Source organism: Oenanthe melanoleuca, chromosome 26 (assembly GCF_029582105.1).
Source record: "Oenanthe melanoleuca isolate GR-GAL-2019-014 chromosome 26, OMel1.0, whole genome shotgun sequence".
NCBI lineage: Eukaryota > Metazoa > Chordata > Aves > Passeriformes > Muscicapidae > Oenanthe > Oenanthe melanoleuca.
In genome coordinates this window covers 1,259,350-1,280,242 of record NC_079359.1, presented here as the reverse complement: position 1 = coordinate 1,280,242, position 20,893 = coordinate 1,259,350, and the positions used below count along the sequence as shown (strand labels likewise).

The window sequence follows — 20,893 nt, the reverse complement described above, 5'->3', positions numbered from 1 at the left end:
CAACCCCAACAAGCTGTGCTGTGTTTGTGACAGGTCACACCACCCTGGCATGTTCTGGGAAGATAAAGGAAGAGGAAATACAAGCTCATGGAGTTCAAGAAGGAGAAAATGTAGGCACCCAAAGGCCTGAAGGGAGGCAATTAGACACAAAGCAGCTCTTCCCATTAAATATTTCCATCTGGATCCACCAGGTCTTGCACCTTATCAGTCTTCCCTGGTTGTTTCCAGAGATTTTGTTGAGATTTCAGAGCACACTCCCCATTATTAATGTGTGTTTCCCTCCCCACCCTCTTTTTCCAGTCACAGCCCTGGGCCTGAAAAAGTTCTACTTGTCTGACAGGGGTGGCAGTTTGCATTTTTATTAAAAGAGCTTCATGTAATTCAATGGAATTCACTCTACACAAAGAGATAATTTTTTGCAATTACCAGAATCTCAAACATGGATATAAACCAGCTCTTGAAGTTCAACATTTTTGTTTTAGAAACACAGGAAAAACAAAGACACACATCTGGCAGAACTGATGATGGAAATCTGAGCTCCAAAGAAACAGATAATTCAATCATTACCTGAACAAATTGGCTCACACTTGTGATGGACCAGGCCTGATCCCAAATTCCCCTACAAACTTTCCATAGATTTTTAGGGGAAATAGCAAATATTACAGAAAATAGTAATTTTATTTAGATAGATCCTGTGTTTCATGGCATTTCTATGCTGCTTTGAAATTTTATCATCTGAGTATTTTCTCTTCCAACAACAAATTCCTTTGGTGTCTATATCCCATCACATTTTTTAAAATCCCAGGATAGATAAGGGAAAAGCAATGCAGAGAAATAAAATTCTTCAAACTTAAGCAATTTGCAAGTAAGTTCCTAATGCATTACATTAATGCATTTGTGCTTTTGACAAGAGATTTAAAAACTTTCCCCCAGAAAAGAAAGAGTTTGGCTGGAGATAACTAAAAACACAGGAGTTTAAATCAAGTTCCTTTCCTGCCTTAAATAAAAGAACCTGTTGAGCCATGATAAGAAATGGTTTGATTTCTAAACCAGCATTTTTAAACAGCTCATCAGCCAAACTGTCCCTGTATTCCCCAGCTGAGCTGAACCCTCAGCAGTGGGATATGCACCAGGTGTGAGTGAAGCAACTGAGTAAAATCAGCCCTTTCATGTGCACATTTTGGACTGATCATCCAATATTCCAGACTGAGCCCCTAACAAAAAGTAAACCCAACCCTCTGCATTTGATTTCCTCCCTCAGCACGAACAGACAGTTAACACACACGGTGTCTCCTGGGAGCCCAGCCCTCCCCACTAGCTGACCAGTTTGGGGAGCACAGTACACAGAGGGATGCTGCCACTGGGCTCAGCAGCCAGACTGGCCCTCAGCTTGCTGGGGACTGCAGCCACAGGAGGCAGCTTGTTGGCAATTCCTTGGAAGGAGCCCGAATAGCCCGAGATGCGCCTGCCAGAGCTTTTCTCCAGGCCGCCCGCTTTGGGCAGCCGCTTGCAGATCCAGGGGTGCCGCAGGGCCTGGCTGGGGATCATGCGTGCAGAGGGGTCCCAGCTGAGGCACTCCTTCAGGAAGCCAGTGAACAGGGGGTCGTCACAGCCCTTGAGAGCTGTCAGCCAGTCCTTGTTGCCCGGGGCCCCCCGCAGCTTGCCCCGGCGCGTGCGGCTCCCGCTCAGCGTCACCTTCCCGTCGGGCTGCGTCAGCACCGTGCAGTACCGCGGCTGCCCCTTGGAGTTGATGAAGTTCTTGGCTCGCTTGGATTGATCCAAAAGCTTCTGAGGTGGCATGCCAAGCAGTTCCATGATACAGGCCAGCTGGTCTGCCTCGTCCTCTCCAGGGAAAAGAGGGTAGCCAGTCAAAAGCTCCACCAGGATACAGCCAAAACTCCACATGTCTATGGGCATCCCATAGCGGCTGCCCAGGATCACCTCTGGCGCCCGATAAAACCGGGACTGGATGTATGTGTAGACTCTTTGGTGCTCAAAACAGCTGGACCCAAAATCTATAACCTTGATTCCACTCCTCCCTTGCTGTTTTAGGAGGATATTTTCTGGCTTCAAGTCACAGTGGATTATTTTGTTTCTGTAAAGGGCATCCAAACACTGCAGGATGGAGTGAGCGAACTTCCGAACCAGCTGGAGGCTGAAGCCCTGAAACTTATTCCTTTTAATCAGCTCATACAGGTTCATGCTCAAGAGCTCAAAGGTCATGCAGATGTGGTTCCTAAAGGTGAAGCTCTCCAGCATGTGGATCACATTCATGCTGCCTGTTTTATCCTGCTTCTTCAGGTGCTCCAGGATCCTGATCTCCTCGGCAGCTTGCCGATGGAACCTCTTCTCATTGCGAACCATCTTTAAGGCCAGGTGCTGGTGGAGTTTGTGATCATAGACTTTAGCAACTTGTCCAAAACTGCCCTTGCCAATGATTTTGAGCACCTCATACCTGTAAGCCAGGTGGTCGTGGGGCACGTGGATGTAGCTGCCTTGGTCGTCGTCGTAGCCGCTGTTGTTGGGGCCGCCGATCACCCCCTGCCTCTTTTTGGCAGACGGCCCCACAAAGTAAATCTCAGAGAAACTAAAGATTTCCTGCTGCTCATAAGCTGATAGCTGATGTTTGAACTGTCTGACAGCTTCCTCTGGAGCTTGGGAGATGGCTTTATGTGATTTCAAGGAGCTTGCACTGCCCCTAGCAGCCAGGCTCTCTAGGGTTTTCTCTTTCGTCAGCGAAGGGAGAGATCTTTCTGGAGTGAGGCCTGCAGACTGAAGAGCACTGCTCCTTCTGTTGCCAGAGTCCTCAAATAACTGCTCCACTTTGACCTGATTTCCAGTCAGACAGTGATCCTTCATCATGAGTTTGTTGATAGAAACCTACAAGGGAAAAAGAAGTGTAGTTTATCTTTTAAAGCACAGGTTAAAAATAAAATCACTACCAACAGAAAATCGGTAACACGGACGAGCATTTATTAGGAACATTTGGTATTTCTTAGGAACAAATATAAAATGCTGGATTAAATTAGGTTACAAGCATAGTTATAGAAGGGTACACAATGAGAAAGCTACTCCCAGAAACAGCACTTTCAAATCCAGAAAGGGAAACCCTAGCCAGCCAAAGACTCCAACAAGCACAAAATACCTATCTGCAGTCTGCAAAGGGCCAGGGAACAGCTATGTTTAGCTTCAAACGTGGGTGCAGCAGCACAACCATCAACAGATGCAACTTGCACCTGTCTGGAGCAGGGAATGGAACGTGGATGTGCAGAGAAGATTGCACAGCCAGGCTGCCAAAGGAAGACAAAGCACCAGCAGCAGGTGACATATGGCTGGTGTGGGGCAGCTGCAGCAGGAGCAGGAGGAGGACAGGGCAAGGCAAGGTAAACCATCCTTTTAAGAAAATTAATTGTGGGGATTTAATTTCAAGGGGAAAACAGCATCATATCCACACCTGCCTTTGAAATCATGGTGGAATTATAGAAGATCCTGAGCTGGAAGGGACCTACAAAGATCATCAAGTTCAACTGCTGGCCCTGCACAGGACACCCCAAAATCCCTCCCAGCCCCTGAGAGTGTTGTTCTGGAGCTCTGGCAGCCTTGGGGTCATGCCCACGGCCTGGGCAGCCTGTTCTGTGCCCCACCACCCTCTGGGGGAAGAACTTTTATCCAGCCTAAACCTCCCTGACACAGCTCCAGCCACTCTCTTGGGTCCTGTCACTGTCATAGAGGGAAGAGAGAACAGCACAACTCAACATGGACTTGAATAACCAGGAACAACTCCCACTCCAACTCGGCTGAGAGCAGTCTGCAAACACTCCCCCTCCCCACCATGTGCTAAAATATTTACATCTTAAACAAACCATACAGGGTGAGAAAAACACTGTGAAATTTTCCAGGCTTGTCAATTTTACTATTTAGTCAATGCTGAACACCCTGGAGGTCAGGTCCCCGCTAGCACAGCAGTTATTCCCTTTCCTCCTTGCTCAGAGGCAGCACAGAGGTGTTGTCCCATCCCAGGCAAAACTGCCCTGACTGAGGCAGCAACATCTGTTTTCCATTTTGTCCTTTAATCTAAAAATAAAGATCTCAGACACATGCCAAACCGAATCCCTGAAAACCAAAATAACTACACAGGAATCAAACAAAAAAATATAAATAAACCTGCAGCCCCAGAGCAATAAAACCAAATTCCTTTTTAGTTACATCCAGTCCAACATCTCAGCAGGGTCAGCAAATAAGGGAAGTGAATGTTCTCGCCAAAGCCAACTGCACACAGCTCATAAAAGACTCTGTTTGTTGGTGCTGCCCTGAAATGTTAATTCTTGCTCACAGTCCCAAAATATGGGCATTTCCCTGCAGAATTCAGTCCTTATCAACGTGGAGAGATCCTAGCAAGCTCCACTCCTCCTATCAACCCCAAAATGCAGTGTGCTGGGAGGGCCACGCCTTGCCAGTCAGAAATAAAAACACCAGAGCCCAGCCCTGGTAACTCAGAATAAACACCTTCTTCTTGGAGCCTGGCTGAACCTCTGAGATAAGAATGACATTTTTTCAGAGCTGGCTCAAAGACTCTTCAGCCCAGCAGACCCAAACAGAAAGTTTACAAATGAACAGAAGATATAAACACAGAACTAGGGTCACACTTGTTTAAATATTCCCTAGCCAAGAGCAGTAGCAGCTCTGCTCATTGCTCTGTTCATAGCAAACATTTTGTCCCTTTGAATCCCTAAATAAACCAGGAATTCGTGATTCCATTTATCCTGGAACGATTTCTTAATGAAGGAATTATGGCTTTGGATTTCAAACCTGACTCAACGGTAGTAAGGTCTCAATTTTCATTCTTAGAGGACTCCCAAAATCAGTTGCCACATGATGGAGAGACACAAATATAGCTCCATCTTCCCCTGGACTCAGAAGAGCTGCACTCAAAGTCAGATGACTCCTGGGTAACACCAGCTTTCTATCAACAGCTCTCTTTTACAAACCCCAGGCTCCACAGGTCTCTGGTTTTATTGCTGAAGTGCAGGCAAGAAATGAGGCTGACAACACCAGTGGCACCCTGTTGAAAACTCTCCCTGACAAAACTTCATTTTATTGACAAGGGAACAGTTATGACAATTCCTACACAAAGTGGTTTGTAGGGATGTTGTGAACACTGAATTAACCAGACAATGAATTCTCAAAGCAGAGAGACTGTGTGTTCCCTTGCAGGCTCAGATGAAGGAATGAGCAGCTGCAGTCACCAGGACGCCTCAATTCTCATGTAACATTACATCATAATAAAACATCTTGCAAGAAGAAAACTAAAAATCCAGGTATTTTCCATTAAAACAGCATCATTTTCAGCCTCAGCTCCTGCTTGTTTGATACCACTGAGGTTGGACTTTATTGATACATCACCATGTAAACTGGACATGCTATAAATCCTTAATCTTGCCCTAAAAAGTTAACAGGCTTCAGGGGAAAAAACACAGATGAAGACAAGTCAAACAAAGTATTCATGGGTTTATATTTGTATTTCACTGGACAGTTCCACTCTACTGACTCGTATTCAGTTATGAACAAATGAAGTCACACTACAGCTTAAAACACTGCAGCTGAAATGATTCCACAGCCCTGCAAACAAAAATCCCCAACCCAGTACTCTTCAAACCCTACTGCCCAACAAAACTCCAAATTCCTTCTGCTTCACCTCAACATTTGCAAAAAGGAAAAAAAAAATCACACTCATGCCTCTGATTTTGCATAGACTGAATTTGTTACAACAAAATCCCACAAGGTGGTGATTTTCAAATGCATCCTACTCAGGGCAAGGTCTATTTTCACTTTTCAGAGAGTGAGAGATTTTTTTTAGGCTTAAACTCCTTCCCTTCTGCCAGAACTCAACAAGAGCCAGAACACATTTAAAACCCATCTGAAGGACAGATCAGTCTACAAAATAAATCTGAACATGAGCACTACTGAACCAATTAAAGGGGGAAAAAAAAAATCTCCCAACTCCACATCTGAAGAGGGAACAGAGCTCTGATGAAAAAAACCTGGAACACCTTCAGTTCATAAGGAGCACTTCAGTAGCAAAAGAAGTGCCAGATAATGCCCAAGTTTTCAGAGCAGAAAGATACTTTTGTGAGATGTTTGGCAGCCACACAGACTCACACTGCTCCTTCTGCTGCTCCTACGGACTCACCCGTTGGAATTTTCACGAGGGAAACTAAAATGGAAACGTGCAGGAGAGGAGGCAGAGCAAAGCATGTGTGGATTTACTTATCAGAGCACAAGGTGACACGGTAGAATGCTTCAACCCTTTGGAAAGTAGGTTTTTTTTAATTAAAACTCGAGCTGAGGGCAGTAAGAAGGGATTCCTGAGGTTGCCAGCAAGTTCTGCAGTGAGCACAGCACATCATTTTTATGCTCAGGAGAAACAATAATGTGAAGAAGCCACTAAAAAGCTGCAAAATCCCACTTTTAGAATTCATTCTCTGTAGGGAGGTGGCAGATCCCAGGGTAGTTCTCACCCCCACAGAGCACAATGTGAAGACACAGATTAATTTAAAAATACTCACATGAGGTCTTGAAAGGGAAGGAAGTCCTGAAGGGCTCCGTTCTTCATTTGTAGGCTCTGGGTATCTACAGTCATCTATCCTCATATAGGAGTCGTACAATCCATCTCCAATCCTGGCTGGAAAGGTCCCACACACAAACCAGTTATTCACAACTCACACTGATGGAGCCAAAGGCTGAAATGCGTCTCCCTTTTGCACATTTTAGTCTGTAAAATCATTGATTCTCCTTCATTCATTAAATGATCTTTGGAATTGAATTATATTTTCATACCACCAAGAGCGCGATGCTTTTGGGAAATCTTAATTTGAGATACTTTTCATTTAGAGGTTCTCTTTTGTTAATCAACTTCTGCACTGCAAAAAAATACATCCCTAAGAAACGCGAACCACCATTCTCCCCGCTTCCCCTTAATCGGGATAATCCCAAACGAGCAGAAAACGAGCATACACTTAAACACTTGATAGCACTATCCTTGAAAGCAGGTTATCCCTTAAAAACGAGATGTGGGAATTACAGCTGCAAAAACGTGGGGAAGCAAAAAAAATAAAGGCGGCGTCTCTCGCAGCCGGCTGCTCAAGAACTTAAAATCGCGACGCCTATCGCGACATACCCGACAGACGGCTGGGACCACGCGGGGGGCTCCGACCCAAACCGCATCCTCCCGTTTCCCCCCCAGCCCCGCGGGACCCCCGACCACCTCCTCGTCCTCCTCACCCGCTGCGAGGGGCCCGTCCGGCTTCCTGCCGAGCAGCATGGTGTCGGGGGGGCCCCGGCGCGGGCCCCATGCCCGGCGGGTGCCGCTGCCCAGCGCGGCCGCTCGGCCCCGGCCCGGCCCGGCCGTTGCCCCGGGAACGGCCCCCGCCCGCCGCCCGCCCGCGCCTGCGCAGCGCTGCCGGGGCGGGCTGGGCCGCGGGGCTGCGGGGCTCGCTGCGGGGATTCCCACAACCAAACCGAACCCACGGGTCGGGATCGCCCGCGGGGCTGCGGGGCTCGCTGCGGGCATTCCCACAACCAAACCGAACCCACGGGTCGGGGTCGCCCGCGGGGCTGCGGGGCTCGGTGCGGGGTTTCCCTCAGGCAAGCTCGTTCTGTGGGGGAGGATCGCCCCGCTGCTCCCCTCAGCCAAACGCTCCCTGTGAGACGGGATCGCCCCCGGGGCTGCGGGGCTTCTCTCAGGCAGACTCGTCCTGTGGGGAGGGATCGCCCCGCTGCTCCCCTCAGCCAAACCGAACCCACGGGTCGGGATCGCCCCCGGGACTGCGGGGCTGCGGAGCTCGGTGTGGGGGTCCCCTCAGGCAAACTTGTCCTGTGGGGAGGGATCGCCCCGCTGCTCCCCTCAGCCAAACCGAACCCACAGATCGGGATCGCCCCCGGGGCTGCGGAGCCCGGTGTGGGGGTCCCCTCAGGCAAACTTGTCCTGTGGGGAGGGATCGCCCCGCTGCTCCCCTCAGCCAAACCGAACCCACAGATCGGGATCGCCCCCGGGGCTGCGGAGCTCGGTGGGGGGGTCCCCTCAGGCACACTTGTCCTGTGGGGAGGGATCGCCCCGCTGCTCCCCTCAGCCAAACGCTCCCTGTGAGACGGGATCGTCCCCGGGGCTGCGGCGCTCGCTGCGGGGATCCCCTCAGGCAGACTCGTCCTGTGGGGAGAGATCGCCCCGCTGCTCCCCTCAGCCAAACTCGCCCCGTGGGTCGGGATCACATCGGGGGTTATGGAGCTCCGTGCTCGGTGCGGTGCTTCCCTCAGTCTAACTCGCCCTGTGGGGAGGGATTGCCCCGCTGCTCCCCTCAGGCAAACTCGCCCCGTGGGTCGGGATTGCACCCGGGGATGCGGAGCTCCGGCGCTCGCCCCGCTGCTCCCCTCAGCCAAAGCCGCCCCGCGGGGCTCCGCACACCGCGGAGCGCCCGGCCTGGAGGAGAAGCGGCTCCTCGCACCGAGGTGTGGACGGAACGCTCTGTAGTAACAAGCTCTGTGCTTGTGGAGAGGTGGATGGAGGCAAAACGCGAGTGCTGCATGTGGGACAGCACAGGCTGCCCGACCCTGCCAGCCCCTCTGCAGGAATTGATTTGGAGTAAAACGTCCAGGGCAACGTTCAGCTCTCCACGAGCAGTCACGGATTTCATCTGGCTCAGGGGGAGTTACACAGCTTGGAGGCATCGGTGGCTTTTCGGAGCATGAGGGATGTAGGAGGTGTATTTATTCCCATCACGAAATTAATAAAAAAGTAAAAATCAAGTGGTGCTTGTGACTTTCTGGCTCAGCAGAAATCCTTTACAGGAGGGGGCAGCCGAGGGGAATTTGGGATCTTGTCCCAGGGAACAGGGACAGGAGCAGAGGGAACTGTGCTGGGGGAGGCTCGGACTGGGCACCAGCAGGAATTTCTCCATGGGAAGGGTGGTCAAGCCTTGGAAGTGCCCAGGGAGGTTTGGAGTGCCCATCCCTGGAGGAGTCCGAGGAAGGGTGGACGTGGCATTCAGTGCTCTCTGAGCTGGGGACAAGGTGGGCATCGGGCACAGATTGGACTCGATGATTCTGAAGGGATTTTCCAATCTCAGTAACTCTGCGATCCTGGGAAGGCTGCAATTACTACAATACTCCTGTAGCACTCCTACCCATTCCACACTCCTCAACCTCCAGCTAGAAATCGATCAGGCACACTCAAACAAATGGATAAATCACAGCAAGAATGCCCAGCTGCCAGGGCACGTCAGCCAGAAAACCCAGAAGTTTAATCACAAAAGAAACGCCACATTTCTGAGAACCCTTCGTGTGGAGGAGCCCGGGGAGGGCGCCGTGGGGGGACCCCAGACCCGGGTGGGGAGAACAGGAACCCCTCAAGGAGCTGGGGCGGGGGGATCGAGACCCCTTTAGGGAGCCTGGGCGGGGGGCACCGGGATCCCCTCAAGGATCCGAGCTGGGGGTCCCCAGCGCGGGCGAGGGGGATCGAGATCCCCTCAGGGAGCCTGGGCGGGGGCACCGGGATCCCCTCAGGGATCCGAGCTGGGGGTCCCCAACTCGAGCGAGGGGGATCGAGACCCCTTTAGGGATCCTGGCCGGAGGTCCCCTACGGAGTCGAGGGGTACCGGGAGCCCTGAGGGCGGCGGGCCGGGGGTCGCGGGGGCTCGGCGCGGCCGGGCGCCGTTTCCAGCCGGACGGATTATGGGCGCGGACGGCGCCATGGCGGCCGCCGCGGGCTGAGGGGAAGGCGCGGGCCCGCCATGTTCGCCAGGGCGTTCCGCGTCAGGGCCAACACCAACATCAAGGGCTCGGACCGGTGAGTGCCGCCGGGGCCCGCAGGGATCCGCGCCGGGGCCCGCAGGGATCCGCGCCGGGCCGGGGGACGCGGCCGCGGGCGGCGATGCCCCCCCAGCAGCTGCTTTCACCCCCTCCTAATACACTCCCGGCCTGAGCACGGAATGTGCGTTTCGCTGGAGATGCTGCCGTAATTAATCCAGGTTTAATTAAAATGCTATGCCGAGGCCTGGATGAGCCTCATGTGTTTATTTATAGCAGCGTTCAGTGCCTAACGGGGCTGTAAGTGAGCTAAGAGGGGTTTTGGATAAGGACATGGAGTGACAGGACTAGGGTAGAGGAGGGTAGGTTTATATCGGATATTAGGAAGAAATTGTTCCCTGTGAGGGTGGGGAGGCGCTGGCACAGGTGCCCAGAGCAGCTGTGGTGCTCCATCCCTGGCAGTGCCCAAGGCCAGGCTGGGCAGGGCTTGGAGCCACCTGGGACAGTGGAAGGTGTCCCTGCCATGGCAGGGCTGGGGTGGATCAGATTTAAAGTCCTTTTGAACCCGAACCATCTGTAATTCTCTAATTCTGTATGTGCCTGAGCAGTGATGCTGGGCTGACCTGATTGTTCAGGTTCACTGGACACTGCTGTGAATGACCACAGCCCCCTTGTGCTGGTCACTGGGGCTTCAACTTCAATTAAAACTGGGGGACAGGGAGATCTGGCTGTCCCCTGCTCCAGCTGGGGGTCACAGGCTGGACAGAGCCAGGTTGAAATCACAGCACAGAACAGAGGCACAGGCAGCAAACAGAGCTGAAAGCAGATGTTTAAGGAAGATAGGAGCAGGGCAAGTATATTCAGCCTTTTCCTGGTGTTCTTGCATCATTTGTAAACCCAGGCACAGATGCCTCAGATTGTCTCCTGTGAAAAGGTGGGAATTTCAGGAACAGCCAACAAACCAGTACCAGCAGATGTGGGAATTAGTTTGAGGGAAGGCCCAGACAGCTTTGTAACATTTGGGGTTTTATCATTGCAGGAGGAAGCTACGAAGCGAGGTGGCAGCAGCCTTTCCCACCCTGAGCACTGAACAACTGGCTGAGTTGGTTCCAAACAAGGAGGAGCTCAATGTCATCAAAATCCACTCTCACAAAGGGGAGGCCATCACTGTTTACATGAACCACAGGAACCCAGTACTGTTTGAAGTTGAGAAAGTTCTGTATCCAACAGGTAGGGGTAAGGGGCTGGAGTAATCCTCCCTCTTTTGCTTACCTTCCCAGTTAATTATTGTGGTGCTGTTTTGATTTTATATTCCTTTATTATCCAGTTAAGTGTTTTATTATCCAGTTAAGTTTAATCTGTGATTATCCAAGGAGAGTTTTGTCTTAAAGATGAAAAGAAAACAACAGCTAGAAATGTTCTTAATGATGCTTTTTAAACTTTACTTCTGTTTTGTGACAGTGTACACTCTGTGGGTGTACCCAGACCTTCTCCCTGCCTTTGCAACATGGCCCCCAGTGCTACAGAAACTTGCAGGAGGAGCAGGTAAGAGAACTTTGTCCCTTTGCAAAAAGGAGTTGCCTTCGGGGCTTTTTAGGTGTTTTCTTCACAGTGGCAAAAATGTATCTGAAACAAGTAGAAGGAATGACTCAGAAATAACTTGTGGTGGTGTCCTAAGGAAATAAATCAGCTGTGAAAAGAGTTTGTGAATGAAAGAAAGTCGGTGGAGCTGTTTAAATGCAGTGACTGCTCCATGTGGGAGGCTCAGATTTGGAAATCCATTCTCAGGGAGATGAGCAGCCCTGAACTGGGACACAGAGCTGCCCATGCCATTGCTCTGTCCCTTTTGAAATTCCTTTGCTGCCATCCTGTTTCCTGTCAGTGCCCAGGTGAAGAAGCTCATCCTGTGGATAAAAAGGGAATTTATTTTGGAAGCTACAGTGCAATCACTGTCTGCCAAACTGTGGGTTGTGCAGGTGAGGTTGGAGCTGAATTCCTGGGTTAGTGGCTCTACCACCTCATTATGGATCAGGACTAACAGGAAAGGAGTCTGTTTTCTGGAACCTGCTTTGGATGCAGCTCAGACTCAGGAGAATCAGCTCATTATAAACTTTAAATTGCTGAACTGCTCAAGCAGAAAAAGATTAAATTGCAGCTGCTGCAGCCTTGCTCTCTACCTGGCAGTGCTCACTTAGGAAGGGATGTCTTTTCCCATGACACAGGTGTAAAGTGGGACTCAGGTCTCCCTGCTTTGTTTGCTTTTGGGGAAAATAAAGTGCTTGGGTGTGTAGCTGTGATAGACATCACAGCCTTGCTGCTGACTGGAAATGACCCAGTTTCTGGGGAAAAAGACTTGCTAATGGGGAAGGACATCGATGAAAGAGGCCTGCGGGTCATTCATCACCCCTGGCAACCAGAGCACCTCTGTGCAGGATGCAAAGATAAGGAGCTGCCCAGGAGACAATGGCCACAAAGGCAGGGGAGAGGCAGAGCCACTGCTCAGAAGGGGAAAGCACAGGCTGTCCAGTGCTGCACATGGAGATTCAGTTCCTAAAAGCAGCAGTTTTGGGATATCTCTTCCATGAATTCAAATACCTGCTGGCTGCCTTGGTTATTTACATAATTTAATGCTCACATTAAGGCCTTGATGGGATTTCTGTCCCCAGCCACGTGGGGCTCTGGTGGCAGTGCAGAGTGCATTCTAAAATAAATTAATCAATTTATTATTGATAAAAATAGTTGTGACAGTGAATAGGAGGAAGAATCTTGGCTTTTTCAGCCTCCACATTAAAAAAGAAAAGTGTGAGTGAGATACCTGCTCAACCAAGCCGTGGAACAGCTCAGCCCTCCGCAGCTTTTGGGATGTGCCCAGCTCCCTTATGGATTGGATCCCGCACTCCACGGGGGAAAAGCGCTGCCTTAGGAGGAGAAGTAGAGACTCCCTCTGTCCCTGGCGTGTGCTCAGCTCGTGTTTTTGCTGAGTAACGGGAGGGAGGGGGCGGAGGAGGCGGTGCCTGAGCGTTTCATTGAGAAACGGATGCGCTTCATTCTTCCCGCAGACCTGATGCTGCCAGGAGTTGTGGTGCCACCTTCTGGCCTCCCTCACGTGCAACGGGGCACGCTCTGTGCTGTCACCCTGCTGGGAAACAGGTACAGGGGATTCTCCAGCCCAGAACCTGTCCAGAAACTAAAAATGAAGTGAAAGGTTTGGAGGAAATCAAAGCAGAAGTGTTGGTGTGCATTTGATGCACTGGGAACCTCAGCAGTGGAAAATACAGCAGGAAAAAAAATCTTAATTTTCTGGGTTAGGATATCTTTGAGCTGAGGTGGGAAGTTTTGTAAATTGGTTCATTTGGACCAATGTTTTTAACAAAAGATTGTATTCTGCACGATTTTCTTTGTGTCTGTGGGAATTCTGAATGAGGGAGTGCTGAAGCCATTGGTTTTCTGTCTCTGCTGGTCTCTTCTGGCAGTGCATGTGCTTCTGGTAATTTATTAAAAGCAAGAATGTCACTGCACAGCCTTCACTTCATCCAGGCTGCATTTATCCTCAGGATTCTTTGGAAAACCTCACATACCAGAAGGATAACCAGGAAATATGTAGATGCTTGAAAAAACCCTGTTTATAAAGAACAAGGACATAGTAAAAGAAATTCAGTCTAACAATAGGACAGCATGTTTGTGTTGTCCTGCTCCAACATCCCCTTCTTTTCCCAGAGCTCCTGTGGCAGTTGGAGTTGCCACCATGTCCACAGAGGAGATGCTGGCTGCTGGAATGAAAGGGAAGGGCTTTGCTGTGCTGCACACTCACCTGGATCACCTCTGGTGGGTACCTGCCAGGCCTTGGGGAACATGTGCAGCAGGTCTTGTGTTCATGAAATCCAAATCTGTGCCCCATTAGGACTGATCTGTCAGGCCAACTTACTGAATTATTTGGCTGCAGCTTAGATAGGACCTGCACTTAGAATTTATGTAAATTAAGTAAATTTTACAGTTCAGAGATTGCAGAAGAAGACCCATGCAGGTGCCAGTGCCTTTATTCAGGGTAACATCTGTTCACTGTCCTGTGGTTCAAAGCAGCAAAAGGAAAGCTCTGCTCTGCTTTTTCTTCCTTTTGTAGGGAATATGGTGACAAATCTTCTCCTCCTACCTTAGCTCCCTTGGAAACAGATTGTGCTGCAAAGGAGAGTGCTGGAGATGAGGAGGAGCTGCAGGGGAAGGAGCCTGGCAGCAGCTGCTGCCCTGAGCCACAGCAGCACCTGGACATCAGGGATTTGAGCCTGAAGGACAGAGACACTTGTGCAGAGCTGGGGAAGGAGGAGCTCCCTGAGAACAGAGCTGAGGGTGGCAGCATGGAGGAGCAGCAGGAGGCTGAGGACAGCAGGACCCCACAAGGTATTTTGGGATCCCAGTGAAACCAAGCCATTTGCACCTTAGGTTTGCTGAAGCCCACAGAACTCACTGCCTACCTGTCCTTTTCTCTCCTGCAGAGCAAATGGATGCACTTTTTAATCAGTGCTTTTTCCATGCCTTAAAATGCAAAGTAAAGAAGTCAGATCTCCCTCTGCTCACCAGCACATTTCTAGGCAGCCACATGGTCTCCTGCTGGTATGTGGGAAGGAGATGGAATTGGGATATGCATGCTGGGATTTGGTCTTTAAAACATGGAGATTGTGTGGGATATTTAGGAAGAAGGCTTTGAGTGAAAAATGAAATCCAGTGAGTTAAACTCACTTCTGCCATCACATACTTTGATCAAATACAATCCCTATATTAAATATATAAAAATCCTTACATTAAACTTGGATGTAAGGATTGTCCAGACCTGGATTTGCACTTTGGAGCCAACTTGTCTTGGCTGACATTGGTTTCACCATGGTGTAATCATCTCAGTGGCTGCTTGCCTTCCCACAAGAACATCAGCACTAATTTCACTCATCACATTCTGTTTATCAGCTTTGGAGTAATTCTTTCTCTGTGTGATTTGTATTCCCACTGTTAAGAAACTTCTAGCATAAGTAGCAAGATTTAATAAAAAATGAAGGGTGACTTACAACTAAAGAACTTTTAAAAAATCCATTTATAGCCCTGCTGGAAAACAACTGGACATAAAGAAATCCAGCTATAAGAAGGTGAGATTTTTCTGTTGGTTTTGGTGGTTTTGTTTTAATTAGTTTTAATAAGAAACAAGGAAAAAAGGTTTAAAACACGAGTTTTAAATCCTTGACTCCATATTTCTACTTCCATCAGTTCTCTAAATTCCTGCAATGCATGCAGCACCAGAGGATCTTACAAGTGAAGGAGCTGAGCAAAGGTGTGGAGAGCATCGTGGAGGTGGACTGGAAACACCCAGAGTATGTAGAATATCAGAGTTTTTAAAAGAGCTGGGAGTCTGTGAAAGAGGGGAGTGCAATCTGCTGCTCTTCCCTTTTACTCACCAAACAATTCTTGTGGCAGCATTAAAGCATTTGCAGTGCCTGAAGGATTTTCCTCAGCCTCTGCTGCCCAAGACAGCAAAAGTGAAGACAGAGAGCAAGTGTACCATGCTCCTGAAATCATTCCACTCTATGGGGTCTCCACAAAAATGATCCCACTCTTTCAGGAATCTGGACACAGGTAAGCACAAAAAAAAAAAAAAAAAAAAAATGAAGAGAGAACAACAAATCTGCAGTTGCTGTTTCTCTCTTAGAACCCAACACCCAAATACTTGAGTTAAAAATTCTCTTTGTCTTCAGAAAAGGCAGCATCCTCTCAAGCAGTGAGGTGAGAAATATCATCATTAACTATGTGAAGAGTAACGAGTTGGTTGATGAAACAAACAAAAAGTGAGTACAGGTGGAAGTTTCCCTCCCCTGCTTTCACAGGAGAGGCTGAAATTAGAGGGGAAGAAAAGTGACCTGGTTTGCTCCTTCTGTGTATTTTTGTTTTGTAGCTTTGTAAAGGTGAATGCCATTCTGTGTGACTGCCTGTTGGATAAATCAGAGCAGGATGAGATCTCACACCTGAAATGGGATGAACTCTTGAGCAGGTGATCCTTCTCTCAATATCCCTTCCCAGAACTGCACAGATTCATTGCCTGCAGCTCCAGCCCTGTGGTGAGAGCTGCCTGAGCTGTAATTTCCTGGAGATAAATGGGAACAAGATGAAATCTCACCCCTTCAATGGAACAGCCTTTTGAGCAGGTGCTTGTTCTCACTATTCCTCCCCAGAGTGACACAGATTATTTTATTTCCAGGTGCCTTGAACGACTGCAGCCCTTTCACCAGGTGACATTTTCTGGACAAGAGCCTGTGGTGAGGAAAGGAAACATCGAGCCCATTGACATCAGCATAGCACAGAGATCATCAAACAAGAAGGTGAAAAAACAGAATTAAATGGGGGGTGTTGAGCAATGAGATCCCAGATCCTGAGGGCAGTTTTGGCAATACTCATTAAACCCTCAGCAGTGACATTTCCTTACCTTTCCAATAGTTTTTAAGTCTTAGCAGTGATGTTTCCAATCATTATTAACATGTGCAATCCTTGTTAAACTGTCAACAGTTATGTTTACAATCATTATTAACCCTTTAGCAGTGATGTTTCCAGTCATTATTAGACCCTCAGCAGTGACATTTCCAATCCTTATTATCCTTCAGCAGTGATGTTTCCAATAATTATTAACCCTTTAACAGTGATGTTTCCACTCATATTTAATCCTTACCAGTGATAAATCCAGTAATTTTTAAACCTTGAGCAGTGATGTTTCCAGTAATTATTACACTTTCAGCAGTGACATTTCCAATCCTTATTAAACCTTCAGCAGTGATGTTTCCAATAATTATTAACCCTTTAGCAATGATGTTTCCACAAAATTTTTATCCTTTAGCAGTGATACATCCTATAATTTTTAAACCTTGATCTGTGGTGTTTCCAATCATTATTAACCTTCAGCAGTGATGTTTCCAATCATTATTAACCTCAGTAACATTTGCAATCCTTATTAAACTCTCAGTAGTGATGTTTCCAATCATTATTGATCTCACAGGTGACAATTATCAAGAACCTGGAGCTGTATGGTCTGGACCCCCAGTGTGTGGCCAACACGCTCCAGCAGAAGGTCCAAGCCAGTGCCACCATCAGCCCAGCACCAGGAGCAAAGGACAGAGTCCAGGTCCAGATCCAAGGCAACCAAATCCATCACCTGGCCAAGATGCTGCTTGGTAAGAAGATTCTGGTTGCAGCAAAACTGAGATTTTCATTCTTGTTTAACTCTTCCTTACCTGCAGTCATGTTGTTGTGTTGCAGAAGAGTATCAGCTACCTCGGAAATACATCCAGGGCCTGGAGAAAGCTCCAAAGCTTGGCCACAGGAAGTAGGAGACAAACCTGCAAGGATTGCTCTGCTCTTTATTGATGGGAATGTTTGCTGCCAGCAAACCAAGGATCATGTGCAGGCCCTGCTCATTCCAGAATGAGACCTGGATGTTTTCAAGGTCTGCAGTTCGCCCAAATAATAATAGTGCTCCAGGTGTTCATTTTTCATAAAAATAAAAAACTGAATAAACCCCTTGGCATTATCCTTTTGTGGTTTTTCTTTTGGAAATTGATAGTGAAGCACTGGATGCTGCAGTGGGTTTTGGGTAAACATTTTTGGTTTGCATCTTTGATCAAGGATGTGGAATAAACCTCCACAGAAATATGAGAAAAATACATTCCAGCACAATCTTGGGGCAGTGCAGTGTGTTCTGCCATTGAATAAAACCCATTCTGGCTTAGATGTTATCCTTTTAAACATTTCCAGGTATTGAAATCAGACATTTGAGCACTGAGAATGAACTGTATTACTGTATTGGGATTTCTGTAGTTTATATATAAAAATACATTTTAATGTATGACATGAGCTGTAATTTATCACAGGTAGCAATTCTGTCAGCCCCAGGGAATAAATTAATGGAACACTTTAGTCAGGTCTTACAGGGTGTTCTTTAGGAAATTTAAATTCACTTCTAGGAAGGATTCCTGTATTTCCCTTTGAATTTAATCCACTGAAGTTCCATAGGAGGGGACCAGAAAAAGAAGGCCAAGAGATTTCTTTAATTACTGACAGTTTTATTATCATTGTCTCTTACACTGTCTGCATATGAACAAATAGTTCCAGAACCTTCAAAAAAAGCTGAGAGTGAGACATTTTGTAAAAATGCCATAGGATCACTAGGGAGTAGTAAAAATAAATTACAGCATTGCAAAAATGCATTTCACTTTGCCATAGAAGCTCTACTATTCCATTCTATACACATTATTTTACAGGTTTTACAGTAGCCATGGAAAATAAACTCACACGAGCTAGGCGAGACAATTGCTAACCAAAGGCACTGCCAACAGGATTAAAGATGGGGCAAATACTTCTAGAAACAGCTCAAGTGACCCATGAGAATCTGAGTTTCAGCACCCACCAACTCTCCAAATGCCCCTGAAATTGAAAATCAAAACCAAACGAGCGAGCCCTGCTGGTGGCAGGAGGTTTTCAGCAGCATCCACAGTGATTGCATACGAAGCCATGCCTTCCACAGACTGTCCAAGACATGCTGGGGCCAGGAAGGGAGAGGGGACACCAAAACTCACCAAAAAAATAAAAAAAAAAAAGGAAACCTGCACAACTTTTAGCCAGAAAGAAAAGGGATTTCAAGCCAAGCGTGTGGCTCTTCCCTCTGAGAGCCACTGGCAGTTTTTACAGCGTTCTTCCCCACGGTGGAACTGAAGTATTTATACGGTGCTGTCAAGGCTCAAAGCACCAGATAAACGGCATTGAAAGGACTCCACAAGTGAACAGTGAAGTGCTAAGCCTGCTAGTAGCCGGCCAGAGAGCCCCAGAGCGTGGCCAGTGCTGCTCTGAGGCTGCCAGCCCTTGGTAGAGGTCGTTGGGTGTAGAGTACAGTACTGGAGGCTCCTGCACCACAGCCCTGCGAGCAAACCCTCACTGCTGACACAACTGCAGCTGAGCCTGGCACAAAGTGCCTTTCACACCAGCCCAGGGCTCCAAGTGATGCAGTTCCTCTCATAAGGTTTAGAAACAAACATACTTAAAATCTGGAAAAAGAATAACATCCCAAGCAGTCACCTTCCAGCAAGAAACAAACCAGTTCCTCATCCCTGCCCGGACACAAGGGGCTCGTCACACCCCTGCTGTGGGACAGGAGGGATGAGGGCTCTGCACAGCTTCCTCCTTAGCCCAAATGCAAACTTTTCACACTTAAGGGAAAAAAAAGGCACTGAGGTAAATTTGAGAGTCCTCCCATTCCCAAAAACCTGCTGGCTCCCCTCGCCCTGGGCGCAGGTGGGGTCACAGCAGCCACAGGGAGCTCCAAGGGCTGTTCATGAGCACACAAACCTGTCCCTGCTCCATCCCAGCCCAGCAGTGACATTCCCTGTGTGTGACCAGAGGGAGGGCTGGCCCTGGCTGTGTGCAGCGTGCCTGGGACCAAGCACTGAGGGTAAACACGGGCCCATCCTCTCCCCAGGGACCCCTGGAGCTTTCCCAGCCCAGCAGCGATTCCTCAGCACCAGGGACTGAGCCTGCAGCTCCAGGATTTGCTGAGGGATGCTTGGCCTGGTGGGAGCCCTGAGACAGGCAGAGAGGGACTTGCTGTCCTCTCCTGACTCCCCAGAGACAGCAAATCCTGGGAACAGCACCAGTTGAGAGTGGGGAGGGAGAACAGGGCACAGGGAGGGTGTGACAGGGACAGCAGGGCTGGAAGCACAGGGGAGGTGAGCAGAAAGCATCCAAGGACTGTAATTCCCTTACTTGGTGCCACCTCCACACCCCAGCCCTGGATGGGGCTCCTCTCCCTCGGGGCCAGGCACGTTCTCAGCTCAAAATCTGATTTGTGAAGGGGTTTTGAGCTTTCCTGGGTTCCTCTGATGGACGTGTATTGCTAAACCGTCAACACTGAACCCTCAGCCTGTGCCCCAACCATCACCTTTACACTTCTCAAACAGAATTTCTGGAAACATAAGTCCCAATTCCTACAGAGTAGAGAACTGGTGAAACAATGGCTAACTTAGCTAAGCATCAGGGACAGTTACTGTAATTCAGCTCTTTTCAAAATCAGAAGTCAAATAGAATCAAAATGAATGGTTTTCCTGGGAATTACTATCACCAAGTTGCAGCAATATTTACCAACAGACTGTTGGGGTGTTGCAGCTGCCTTGGTGTCATAACCTGGCATTTCCCTGGCTGCCTGAGCCCTGAACAAGCCCAGGGCTTGCTCAGAGCTGCAACACCCACGTGGTTTGGTGCAACAACCTCCTCCCCTCGTCCTGCTGCTTCCTGTGCCCTCCTTACGAAACCAGAACTGGGCCACGAGGGCACTGTGGGCCACAGCACCTCCCAACAGGAACAAGCAGCTCGCTGGGAGGAGCAGGAACAGCAGGAGCTGCTCAAAACCTCAGCCAGCAGCTGGGTCCTGCTGGGTGTCACAGCGAGGATTTTCCACGCAGCCTCTGCAGCGGGTGGCACGGCTGCACAGCCAACCAGCAGCTCTGTTTGCTTTGTTGAAGCTGTTTTAAAAACAGGCTTCCTGTCCTTGGACTGGCTCTGGTCCTGGGAGAAGAGGTTTCAGAAGCAGAAAATGCAATAGGGTCGCTTTAGGGGTGCAGGGAGCCAGTCCTTACGAAGGTTGAAGAGGGAGAATGACTACTAAGGTGTCCTGAGAAGTCTTTTCATTTAAAAACAGTCTCTAGCTTAGTCTGATGCCCAGTGCCTCCTGAAGGTTATCCAGGTTTGCCTCTGGCTTCTTTCAGGGTCTGTTGCAGTCTCTGTTTGAACCTCTCATACTTCCTGTGCACTTGCTGGATTTTCTCCTTCTCTTCTTTGTCCAGGATCATCAGGAAGTTCTGCAGCTCTGGGATGGAGAACGCGTCCCACTGCAAAAGCAGCACAGAGGCAAAGTGAGCACACACCTGGTGGGCTTTGTGGGTTCTTACCTCTGCATCTGTGAGGAGGAGCAATAAAATACATTGAAATGTGTCTGATCTCAGGGATTTTAACCTCATTTTGTGATAGAGATGGGATAAGGGACTATAGAATGAAGGACTGTCCCAATCCTCCCACCCCA

The 20,893-nt window shown here is 48.8% G+C and overlaps 3 protein-coding genes across 7 annotated transcripts in view; 1 reads left to right on the top strand and 2 right to left on the bottom strand.

Annotated features, from left to right (window-relative positions):
* Nucleotides 1–343: 343 nt before the first annotated feature.
* DYRK3 (dual specificity tyrosine phosphorylation regulated kinase 3) lies at nucleotides 344–8,120 on the bottom strand. Its single transcript, XM_056511137.1, has 3 exons — nucleotides 7,282–8,120; nucleotides 6,567–6,682; nucleotides 344–2,880 (listed from the first exon to the last, which is right to left on the bottom strand). Exons 1-3 carry the CDS (start codon nucleotides 7,568–7,570, stop codon nucleotides 1,315–1,317), a joined length of 1,971 nt encoding a protein of 656 aa, XP_056367112.1. The 5' UTR covers nucleotides 7,571–8,120; the 3' UTR covers nucleotides 344–1,314.
* Nucleotides 8,121–9,698: 1,578 nt separating this feature from the next.
* On the top strand, nucleotides 9,699–17,356 carry EIF2D (eukaryotic translation initiation factor 2D). 2 transcript variants are annotated; one of them, XM_056511142.1, is made up of 15 exons: nucleotides 9,699–9,841; nucleotides 10,841–11,031; nucleotides 11,263–11,346; nucleotides 12,861–12,951; nucleotides 13,519–13,626; nucleotides 13,922–14,196; nucleotides 14,292–14,409; nucleotides 14,888–14,933; nucleotides 15,052–15,155; nucleotides 15,259–15,417; nucleotides 15,537–15,626; nucleotides 15,734–15,829; nucleotides 16,037–16,157; nucleotides 16,826–17,000; nucleotides 17,086–17,356. In XM_056511142.1, exons 1-15 carry the CDS (start codon nucleotides 9,786–9,788, stop codon nucleotides 17,154–17,156), a joined length of 1,785 nt encoding a protein of 594 aa, XP_056367117.1. In that variant the 5' UTR covers nucleotides 9,699–9,785; the 3' UTR covers nucleotides 17,157–17,356. The 2 variants fall into 2 exon arrangements, with proteins under 2 accessions (XP_056367117.1, XP_056367118.1); XM_056511143.1 differs by lacking the exon at nucleotides 13,519–13,626 and having other exon boundaries at nucleotides 9,725–9,841.
* A 511-nt stretch (nucleotides 17,357–17,867) lies between these two features.
* RASSF5 (Ras association domain family member 5) overlaps nucleotides 17,868–20,893 on the bottom strand; it is a 28,226-nt gene continuing 25,200 nt past the window's right edge. For all 4 annotated transcript variants that reach the window (XM_056511152.1, XM_056511154.1, XM_056511153.1 and 1 more), the window contains one exon: nucleotides 17,868–20,702. In XM_056511152.1, coding sequence (XP_056367127.1) covers nucleotides 20,550–20,702 — 153 coding nt within the window. In that variant the 3' untranslated portion in view covers nucleotides 17,868–20,549. The remainder of the gene's footprint in view (nucleotides 20,703–20,893) is intronic.

Excerpts from the sequence above, each read along its gene's own strand:
- EIF2D (XM_056511142.1), top strand. The coding sequence starts at position 9,786 with ATGTTCGCCAGGGCGTTCCGCGTCAGGGCCAACACCAACATCAAGGGC. Across the intron at positions 13,627-13,921 it reads ACTCACCTGGATCACCTCTG|GGAATATGGTGACAAATCTT; the intron begins GTGGGTACCTGC and ends TTCCTTTTGTAG. Across the intron at positions 14,410-14,887 it reads AGCCACATGGTCTCCTGCTG|CCCTGCTGGAAAACAACTGG; the intron begins GTATGTGGGAAG and ends ATCCATTTATAG.
- DYRK3 (XM_056511137.1), bottom strand. The coding sequence starts at position 7,570 with ATGCCCGCAGCGAGCCCCGCAGCCCCGCGGGCGATCCCGACCCGTGGG. Across the intron at positions 6,683-7,281 it reads GGACGGGCCCCTCGCAGCGG|CCAGGATTGGAGATGGATTG; the intron begins GTGAGGAGGACG and ends GGACCTTTCCAG. Across the intron at positions 2,881-6,566 it reads CTTCCCTTTCAAGACCTCAT|GTTTCTATCAACAAACTCAT; the intron begins GTGAGTATTTTT and ends TTTCCCTTGTAG.